Source organism: Tarenaya hassleriana, unplaced genomic scaffold, assembly GCF_000463585.1.
Source record: "Tarenaya hassleriana unplaced genomic scaffold, ASM46358v1 Cleome6, whole genome shotgun sequence".
NCBI lineage: Eukaryota > Viridiplantae > Streptophyta > Magnoliopsida > Brassicales > Cleomaceae > Tarenaya > Tarenaya hassleriana.
In genome coordinates this window covers 20,209-31,080 of record NW_010968505.1, presented here as the reverse complement: position 1 = coordinate 31,080, position 10,872 = coordinate 20,209, and the positions used below count along the sequence as shown (strand labels likewise).

Below are 10,872 nucleotides of genomic sequence, written 5' to 3'. Positions count from 1 at the left end.
CTGGTCACAGTGGTCACAATGGTCACACTGACTGATTGAGTGTTGATTTCTTCTTTCCAGGTTCCGTTTATATATGATTTCTCAGATATTCAGTTCGCACCGAAAATTGAAAGCAAATGCTATTTGATGTTGGTTTGGTGCTCTATGATGTACTGTTTATGAGCTTTGTTCAGATACATTCGATGTATTGATACTTTCTATGTGTTTTATGAGAGTATTTTATTCATTACATGTTCTTGCATGCTAGATCTGTTATGAAATCCATGTATCATTATGAATGATACTAAACTCCCTAGTCTTGTGTCGTTATGGGAATAACGACATAATAAGACTAGTATGATGTGTGATTGATGATCACATAGATGATCATAGGTATTGGATACGATCACAATCATAGGTATTCGTTGCAGAACGGAATACTGGACTGACCCGCATGAGATTGTCACATGGACTAGCGTCATGACTTGAATCTCATACGACGATTCTATGATTGGATCCTAAGACCTGAGATATCTACAGAATCCAACATGAGGAGTTGCGTGCTTTGATTACGTCAAACGTCCTGCGTAACAGGAGGACTATAAAGGCGTGTATCAGGTACGAAACGAATCATGTACTGGATTGTAGATAGTCAATACGGGATTTGTACCTCTCGTAAAAGAGAGAGATATCGCTGGGCCCCTCGTGTGAGCAAGACTGTAGAAATGTGTGGCCGCACTATAGACGAACGTCGTCTATTTCAGACAGTCGAACTCAGTGAACGAGAAAGCAGTCGAATCAGATAAGGTGGCTTGTCCATGCCTTATGTTCGACATATGATATCGCGATACAAAAGGATCATCAGTCGGAATCATCACTGGCTTTCGTATGATCACAAACAAACTCTATTCGAGATAGGTAGTCATAGTGTCTTGCTAGAGACCGTCTATGACTTGTATTACCGGAATGGAGATTCTGTGTTTTACTGCTATTCCGGATGAGCCTACAGGGTCACACACAATAGGGATGGACAAGTATGTGTGCTAAATTATCCCGATTAGGAATCCTAATTGGATTGAGATTCCTAATTGGAATAGGAATCCTAATGGGATTAGGAATCCTATTATGTATAGGAATCCTAATGAGATTAGAATTCTATTACATCTAGGAAACCTAATGAGATTAGAATTCTAATAGGTTTAGGAAACCTAATTAGATTAGGATTCCTAGTAATCTATTCCTTGTCAAATTAGGATTTTTGGAAAGTCTATATAAGGAGAATGTCTTCTAGGGTTTTAAAGAAGGAAAAAAAAAGAAAAGAAAAAAAAGAAGAAAAATAAAACCCTAAGCCTCCAAAAACCTTGCACACAAGAGAGATCGAGATCTCTAATCCTAGCAGACAAGTTCCAAGGTGTTGGAATCCATCCCGACGTGTGGATACATGTAGAGGGCAAGATATTCTTCCTGCCTAGAGTGATCGGACGAACAGATCAATTGATACAGGCCCCGGATCGATTGAGGTAAGCGTTCTAACGTTTCTATGATTCAATAGTAGCATGGTTCTAGGGTTTCATTAAAATTTTTGTTTTATATCCGCTGCGCAAACCCTAGAATCGATCTCTTAGGAATTAGATTCGCTCATGAGATCCTAGGAAACCCAACAAGGTCAAGGTATCCTTTTTCGCTCGGCATCTGACCTTCGATTGCGGGCTTGGTGTGATGCGGATTATGCCGGCTGCCCTCTCACTCGGAAGTCATTGAGTGGCTGGTTCATTCAGTTGGGATTGTCTCCGATTTCATGGAAGACCAAGAAGCAGACCATTCCTTCTCTCTCTTCTGCCGAATCAGAATACCGTGCCATGCGGGTTACTACATGCGAACTGGTTTGGATCAAGAGTTTGTTGTCTTCTCTCGGCGTTGATCACTCGGCGCCGATGCAGTTAATGTGTGATAGTCAGGCGGCGTTGCACATTGCGGCCAACGATGTCTACCACGAACGCACCAAGCACATCGAAGTCGACTGTCACTATCTTCGTCATCATCTCGATCACGGCAACATCTCCACATGCCATGTCTCGACCCGAGAGCAACTTGCCGATATTTTCACGAAAGCTCTCGGCAAGAAGGAATTCACTTGGTTTCTCGACAAGTTGGGCGTGTGCAATTTACACTTACCAACTTGAGGGGGGAGTGTTAGCGAAGGTTACGGGATTTAGTTCCCCTGATATTATCTTTCCATAGTCAGTTAGATCTTTTTGATATTGTTTCCTATTTTTCCTAGGTTTAGCAAATTGGTCCAAGTTGTATATATGCATACGTTCGGCAATGTTAATCGACAGCTTTGTTTTGGCCATCTCTCTCTCCGTTTGTTATTCTGCTCTGCCTTTTTCAGACAAGCAAGCGATGTGGCCATTTCAGGTTTGGCATGGATATCCCCACATAACAACGGGATCTGAACGGAGAAATCTCGAAGACGAGGAAAGAGAGAGATATGTCTGGCTATAAGTGTACCGAAGCCAGCTGAAGTTTTTGTCCGGCCGCCATTGCCGCTAGGCACTGCAGGAGCTGGATGGTACCAGTATCGTGAATAACTGATAAGGAAGAAGAAACCAAGACCCAGATGGTACGTGAGGATTATTCATATCTTATGAATAGTATACAAAGTGTTAAGAGTGTATATACTCAAGCGAGTTCCAATTTCCAATGTATTATATTATCCCAAACAACAGAAGAGACACATCCCTTTGATCTTGTTCATCATTTTACGCTGGCCAATTCCTATACCAACCAGCCCAAGCCGAGACCAAACCGCTTATACCGAGCATGGCAACAAACGGATTAGGTTCAATCTCGGCCAATGCGATGATCAGATCAGCGATTCTCGCAGATCTCCCTAACTTTCTCTTGTTCGGACAACGTCTTGTCCCAAGACAGGGGAGTCTCTGTCTGATGACGATGCAGTCGATGAAGATGAAGAAAGTGAAGTTTGTGGAGAGACAAGAGAAACATAAGGGTTTTATGTTTTTGGGGCCCAATTATAGAACAAAAGAAGGGTCCATTTAGGCCCAATATGGTTAATCGTTGACTGGATTCGATACGGTTGGGCATAGCGGTTCCTTTTGGACAACCCCCCACTCCGAAAAGGTTTTGATAACGGACAAAGTTTTTTGCTTCATTTGCACACACAAATGACGAAGACGAAGAAGAGAAACACGAGGAAGAGAACGACGAAGATACATATGATCTTGGAGAAGAGACTAGACGAAATCCAAGATCTACTCAACGGGGTCGTCTTAATCGATGAAGACCCAAGCATTCTCCGAGACTTGCAACTCCGGTTCATTTTCGCCAGGACCCTTTTAACGGCTGAGATCTCATCACGCCAGACGAGGGCCCACGAGGAAGGAGACGAAGAGACGACGAAGCTCGCATGCATGGCCAAGAGGTTAACCGAACTCGAAGAGGCTTTCATCAACCAAACCACAGATCCAGACACAGACACAGGTTCGCCGACCGAAACGGTGGAGAAGCCGGGTTTGATCGGCTCGTGGACTGAATTTTGTCTGAGCCAAGAGGAAGAAGATGCGGAGGAGGAGTTGCCGGAAGAATTTCAAGTTTACGGATCGCCGGAGGAGAGCGTGGTGAAGAAGGTCGGTTTTAGGGTTCTGGTTGGTTTTGGTATAATAGGTTTCGTTGTCGGGATGGCGAGTTTCTTTGGTTATTTTGATTATTGCATGAATGACAATTACACTCTTACTCCTACATAATCACAAGTCACAACTACTGTACATACTTTCCATTCCTTTTATTTTTGCATGTCGTTACAATTAGCTTATTAAATTCTTGCATGGGGGTTTCTTTAATCTAAAGCAGGGCTTTGGTCTGTATCATTTGCACTGCAATCAAAGCTTTCACTTCAAAAATGTTTTTGTCTCATGGGCCTTGAAAAATTTACCACTGAAAGATTCCCTCTGTCGCCGTAATAATTTACAACGACCGGGGTCCGTTTCGTCATTTCGTTGTCGATTGGAAATTCATGGGTATCTCTCTCCATGGCCACCGCCAACCATCTCAATCTAATCGGATTTTGTTGAGCGCCTCGAATATATGTCGAACGAAATCTCAAAATTACCCTAGCATCCACTTCTTTATTACCGTTCAGCCCCTTTTCCTACTCTCTAAAACTCGCAACTTTGTCATCCTCATCATCATCTTCATTAATAAAAGCTACGCCTTTTACAAATATGTAAACTCTGTTTTCAACACTCTTGTCAGCACCGCAAATCTTTTCCTTATCTTTGACCCATTGAGTTCATAATCTCGACTCGACGAAACCAGCGATTGCGGCTGGTTTTATTCCCTTTAGTTTATTTGGTTATCATCATCTCTTCTACACATATTGAAACCATCGACTCGTTTTCAACTTATCAAAATGTGATTTTTTTCCACAGAACGCTGCAAACCCTTTTTTGTCGTGTTTTTAGGTAACGTTTAAGATTACAAGTTCAAGATCACAAGAAACTTAGTATGGCCATACGAGTTCTGGATACGTTATTCGCATACACACTTAATTCTTTCACACATTGGACCAACCAATAAGCAAACAAAAGTCTATAAGAAGTCCGTAATGTTTTATTGGGATATATCTATAAAAACATCTTCACATAACGAGGAATTGTCTTGTCCGCGATTAGGTAGTGGTTGCGGTCATATAGCGTTTGCGATAAGCGGCTGCGGCTGTTGGAGACAACATTTGATCTACTCCTTCTTCCTTTAAATGTGATCCCAACATGGTCAAAGCCAACTATAACATGCCCAAAAACATAGGGAAGAGGCGAACCTTTAGTCCAAGATTAGTTTTCTTGCATTAAAAACTTTTGAATTAGTTTCTAACACGTAATAAATCAATTTCTCTATCACTACACAACCTTTAATAGATCGAACCCTAGATCTAATTATTTATTCAACACCAAATACAAATTAACTTTCCCAAATTTCTAGATATGATCTTGCCATCTCTTTTCAATAACAAGCTTAGTTAGACGTTTTATTATTGTTGTTTAACTAACGTATCGTTAAATGTAGAATTTGATTTTTATTAAGGAGAACCATAACAAATAAGAAAGTGTGTATGTACCCGAAGCAGTCTGAGGGTGTGCCAAACACCACGGGGAGTAGGAAAGGGAGAGACCAAAATAGCGATGGAAGCAAATGTGATGCCGAATAGATGGAGGACGAGAGAGGGTGGCCTCGGCTTCATACCACCGAGGATAGCCATCATTTCCTTGGCAGAAAATCCTCCCCGACTGAGGTAATTGAAGCTGCCTTGTCTCATTGCTTCTCTTGCTTCATCACTCGACGCAAGAAGCACTCGGTGAAACGCATCAGCAAGTGTGTTCACAGTCGCCGACATTGGCTTTACCATTTCAGGAATCCAAGTGAATCAACGTAGATTTTATTAAGGTTTTCCTATTAGGTATCAAATCTCAAGGGAACTCACCTTTCGGAGTTTAATGAAGGACTTATGAGCCTGAGAGAGCTTTCTCGTGTCACCAAGATTGTTTATAGGCTTGAGAAGATCACGAAGGATGACAATATCTGACAATGCAACCATCATACCTGAGGCAACTATAGGATGCCTCATGGTGAATGCATCTCCCAGCACGATCACTCCCTTCTTATCACATAGAGAATCTCGCATGCTCTTCGTTGCAACTGTCTTTATCTCAGGGTTCTCATCAAGTCCTTTCAAGAATATGTCTCGGAGATTAGGAGGTATCTTCTCACAAAAAAAAAGAGAGAAAGGTGATGAGAACATTGTACTTAACCAAATAAATATTCAAGATTTAAAATTGTCCATGTAGAGAGGGTCCTTGTATCCTCCATCCCATGCATTAACTGGAATGAAAACAGTACGTACCTGAGGAGCTATGACGTTCTTGAAGAAGGCAAGTGCTTTACCATTGGCAACAGAGGGAACGTTCTCAGGAAGAACTTCTGCTAAGCAACGAACCTCGTCACTGCCTATTTGACACAACATTGAAAATGACGGCTCCGACATGAACAGATGCAAGCTTTCTGGATCTTGGAGCCGGCAATTCTTCGTCACATAACCAATGATGTAAGAGTTCACGTCCACCTACATGAAAATATTCCCACTTTCTATGTTATAAAAATGTGACATTACATTTGCAGCAGAGGTATCGATCGTTCCAAAATCGAATGATCAAATTAAAAAAAAAATTTGATGTAATATGAACCTTGGAGTCATGGAGAGAGCGACGGATGTTAGAATAAGCGCCGTCACAAACGACGGTGAGAGGTGCAAAGGCCGTTGTTTCTTGACCGGTATTCTTGCTCTTGTACTTCACTCCTTTTATCACTCCCTTCTCTTCTACCAAAGATTTCACTGTCCCTTCTTCCAAATTCACACTGCCACAATTTTCAAAACGTACTTAAGATTTTACTTATGGTATTTGCAAAGTTCATCTAGAATTTATCTGTATTTCGGTAGTGATAGTGGTTTCTGGAATAACATCTGCCATTTATTTTAAAGGGATTATACTGATACGTACTTGGGATGAGAAGAAGCCTTGTGGCGAAGTCTTTGGACAAAACGACCGTTGTGAAAGGCCCGACCGCAAGCTTCGTAAGGAAACTCGAAATCCTCAGGAAATGGGCAGTGCCCACATTTTCCATCTTTGTATATTGCCAAAGCCCTCATCTTTTGCGAATCGATTTCCTCCAAACATTCTATCACCCGTTGCGATGGGGAAAAAAGAACGTTGAAAACCTGTATAATATGAAGAAGTATGTGTGTATATATGTACAACTTATATATATGTGTACCTTCGAGACCAAGCTCGGCCAACATGAGGCGACCTCCCGGTTGCATCACCTCACCCATCATTCTATCAGGTTCACTCAAATCCCTCTCTATTACGTGCACTCGCCTTCCATCCTGCTTTGCGTTTTCAATGTACACCAAAAGATGTTGAAAATGTTTCTTTCTTTTTCTTTTTTTTTAAAACCATATAATTCATATATATATATATATATATATATATATGTATATATATGAGATTAATTTACACCACATCAAATCCTCACATCCCCAATATAGTACCAAACAATAACATGGAAGTAACTGATAACAAAATACGTTGGAAGTTATAACAAATCAAAATAACGGAACCATGTCATAAGAAGTGTTTCATCGGCTAGAGAAGCACGTGGAAGACCTCACAAGCTGGATAGATGGCGGCATGTAGATCCCAGAATGTCTCTAAGAACAATGTTCAGTGGTTGAGATTTATTCTCATGCAATCTCAGAATCATTTCTCTCCAAATCAGGTTGGTTGATCCTTGTAGAAGTAGCAGAATAATGAGTTTAATACCTCTATTCGGTGAGCAAATAGCCGCCCATTCTAGAGTGGCAGCATATGAAACCTCCGGTGCTGGCAAGATAGGCGTCGCTTGCAGTAAAGTGGACCGGATTTGTTTGGAGTAGTCACATGCGAAGAACATATGATCAACGCTCTCGTTTCCATCATCGCAAAGTAAGCAGCCCAGTGTAGAGTTCGGAAACCATGAAACCAGTCGATCCCTGGTCGGCAGCCTATTACGAGTTGCTAACCAGCAGGTGAATGCGTGCTTAGATATGGCATGTGTAAACCAAACCAATGTAGCCCAAGAGGCTTGGGTTAAGGATGAATAAAATAGCCTCTAAGCTCGGGCAGTTGTGAAAGGCTGCAAATTCTCCTCTTTATGGCAAGAAGACCAGTAAATCTTCAGCCGAATCGGAAGGTAGAGATATAACCATCAGGTTTCGACGGATAGCCTCAATGGAAGCGCTCCTAGCACGGGGGATCTGCCATCCGTCAGCATTACAAGCCTCGACGACCATGGTGTAACGATCCGAGGCCGATACGGAATGATAGAGCTGTCCCCACACACCAACACGGGACCTTTTAGCGTGTTTTGTCCTCACTCGCATACTTCCCGGAAAGTATTTTCCAGGAGGTCACCCATCCTAAGACTACTCCAGAGCCAACATGCTTAACTTTGGAGTTCTCTCGAGATGGGCAATCGAAAAGATAGATGCATCTTGTTGCTATGAGTAGCTCAATCAATTCCTTTTAAGTTATCATTGACTGTGAAGTCCCATACCTACACAGCCCTCAGATTATAGGAATATATTATTCTTAGAATATTATCATTAATATTGTTATGATTTACCCTAGATATTATGCCTAGAATAATCTATTATATTTTGCTATATATTATGATGTATTCTTCCCATTATCAATAATAGAAAAACATTTTCCCTATTATGGTATCAAAGCTTCGGTTTTCGCTCTAATTTTTTTTTTCTTTTCATCAACAATGTCGATCGAATCCGAAAGCGACGATGAAGATGACAACGATGTACTAAATCCAATAGTATCATCGCCTTGAGTATCGTTTTAAATTTATTTTGCTCTTTTTTTTTCTTCTATTTTTTTTCCCCGACGGCGGTGTTCATCACCGTCAACCCTAGCCGATGTGCTATTTTTTTAACGAAGATGTTCGTTTATCGACGTCAACCCTAGCCGATGTGCTACTCTTTTTTTTTTCTCTGACGACGTTCATTTATCGATGTCAACCCTAACCGTTGTGAGCTCTTTAAACATGGCTATTAGCCTCTTTCGATTGGAAAACTCCGATCGTCGATCCACGTATTTGCGTCACTTATTTTTATTTTCTTCTCTTGTCCCGCTGCTAGACTATCACGCATTATGCGTCGCGCTTTTGCGCCCTTTTTTTTTTCCTTCTTTTCCTGCTTGACCTTGTGGTAGGCCTAGGATAACAAATTTAATCTCGTCTTCGGTGGAGATAGACTGCAGCTCATCCAATAATTCTCTCGGGTAGCCAATGGGAAATAACTCTTTTATTTCCTCGGTTGGCCAACAAGATAAGGAGTGTCTACCTCACCCAAAATAGAGCGGTAATAATCAATAGTCACCCTCTTTAGCTTAACTGGATCATAAATCTGATCTCCTGTATCAGACACAAGAAACCGAATTGCTCTAGAATAATACATCGATGCCATAACACGGTGGAAGTACTTGGTATTTTGATCCCCCTCAGATAACCATCTGATCCACGAACGTTGTTTCAAAAAGGTTTCCTCAGCAGTCGCAAGTGTGCTACATTCACCACACAACCTAGCCTCCTCCACCGCAACCTCGAGTGATGGATTCTGGAGGAGGAGGTTTGATTTTCCTTGAGAGCATTCAGAGCCTGAGCTGACTATCTTGGATCTTATTGTAGGCGTGCCGATTCGGCTGTCGTAGTGGACCTTTCAACCGCTTAAGCTTTAGAAGTCACTTATACAAGTCCTTGTCTCAACCGTGGCTTGCCAAGAATTCTGGATCATGTGGAAGAAAGATTCGTGCTTAGATAAGCGTAGTAGGAACTTAAAATTGGTTCTGCGACACCATGTCGTATTCTGATTAAAGTTTACCAAGCACGGAGAATGATCTGAAGGAACTGGAGCTTCAAAAAACTGCACAGGCATCCGAAAAAGATAAGAGGAAGGAATCATTAATCAAAGCCATGTCAAGCTTACGAGCAATCGGATTGTCCTCGTTGTAGTTCGACCGAGTGAAAAGAGAATCTATTGCTGCAAGATAAAAAAACTCCCACTGCCAACAAACAATTCTGGAACTCTGACATACCCGTATGAGGATGAAAGAGAGACGTTGGAGACGCATATTCCTGAGGGTGAAGTACCTGGTTGAAATTGCCTAATAATAACCATGGCCAAGAGAGTACCGAGGATGACCAACCACTCCTAAAATTTCACACCACAAGGATTTGCTTTCCGACGAGGTATTCAGAGCATAGATAAATGGAGTAAAATATGTCTAAGATGATAGATCCAAAACACCACGAGTAATAATTTGATCTGATATCGAAAGAATATTAACCACAAGTGAAGTATCCCATAAAATCCATATACTTCCCAACGCAGACGAATCATAGTTATGAGCAAACTTCCAGGATGGGGCTATAATCTGAGAGATATGTCGAGCAGTAGCTTCCTCATGAACTCTTGTCTCAATTAGGCCTCCAATACGTACTTGCCGAGATCTGATAAGTTCCTTCACAACCCTTTCTTTAGCTATTCCATTAATGCCTCTGACATTCCAACAAAAAACTTCCATGGGTAAGTGTTTCCAAAATAATTCAAAATCCCAAAATAACACTGGTGTTGTCTGGTTTAATGTTGTTTTCCTTTTCCATTTCGAGTTCTCCCGACTTCTGTAAAATCTTCAAGAACCCGAGAAGAGGAACAACTCCTTAATACACGTTGGGCTTCCATGATAAGTTGATCCTCATTGTCAAAAGATAGCTTGGAATCCTTACAAAGGGTAGCATGATTCACATGATGTTCAATTTGCCACTACAAAAAAATCCTCGAATTCCAACGGATTTTCCAACGGATTTGTCCGTTGGAAAATTTCCAACGGATTTTCAACGGTTTTCAACGGCGTTTCAACGACGATTTCCGTTAAAATTCCGTTGAAAATTTCCAACGGGTATCCGTTGGAAACACCCGTTGGAAATTTTTAACGGAATTTTCAACGTATTCAATTGAAAAATTGGGTTGGAAATTTCCAACAGTATTTCCAACGGATTAACGTTGAAAAAATCGGTTGCAAATTTTTAACGGAGTTCCAACGGATGTTTGTTAGAAAACAATTCCAACGGAATTCCAACGGATGCCGGTTGTAAATTTTTTTGAAAATTTTTTAAAAAAATTCCAACGGATGCCGGTTTGAATTTTTTTTGGAAATTTTTTTAAAAAAAATTCCAACCGAATTCCAACGGACATCGGTTGAAAATTTG

The 10,872-nt window shown here is 41.2% G+C and overlaps 2 protein-coding genes across 5 annotated transcripts in view; one reads left to right on the top strand and one right to left on the bottom strand.

Annotated features, from left to right (window-relative positions):
- LOC104798891 overlaps positions 1–3,842 on the top strand; it is an 18,282-nt gene extending 14,440 nt beyond the window's left edge. The window contains exons 1-2 of one of the 4 annotated variants that reach the window (XM_010521111.1): positions 1,458–1,499; positions 2,372–3,842. In XM_010521111.1, coding sequence (XP_010519413.1) covers positions 3,168–3,746 — 579 coding nt within the window. In that variant the 5' untranslated portion in view covers positions 1,458–1,499; positions 2,372–3,167 and the 3' untranslated portion in view covers positions 3,747–3,842. Of the gene's footprint in view, positions 1–1,457; positions 1,500–1,644 lie in introns of those variants that run through there. The other 3 variants (XM_010521112.1, XM_010521110.2, XM_010521109.2) reach the window with 3 other exon arrangements.
- Positions 3,843–4,454: 612 nt separating this feature from the next.
- LOC104798890 (squalene monooxygenase 1,1-like) overlaps positions 4,455–10,872 on the bottom strand; it is a 10,185-nt gene continuing 3,767 nt past the window's right edge. Inside the window, exons 2-8 of the mRNA XM_010521108.2 lie at positions 6,829–6,940; positions 6,555–6,732; positions 6,240–6,411; positions 5,900–6,118; positions 5,480–5,758; positions 5,117–5,395; positions 4,455–4,783 (exon numbers count right to left, since the gene is read on the bottom strand). Of these exons, the coding sequence (XP_010519410.1) occupies positions 4,670–4,783; positions 5,117–5,395; positions 5,480–5,758; positions 5,900–6,118; positions 6,240–6,411; positions 6,555–6,732; positions 6,829–6,940 (1,353 nt within the window). The 3' untranslated portion in view covers positions 4,455–4,669. The remainder of the gene's footprint in view (positions 4,784–5,116; positions 5,396–5,479; positions 5,759–5,899; positions 6,119–6,239; positions 6,412–6,554; positions 6,733–6,828; positions 6,941–10,872) is intronic.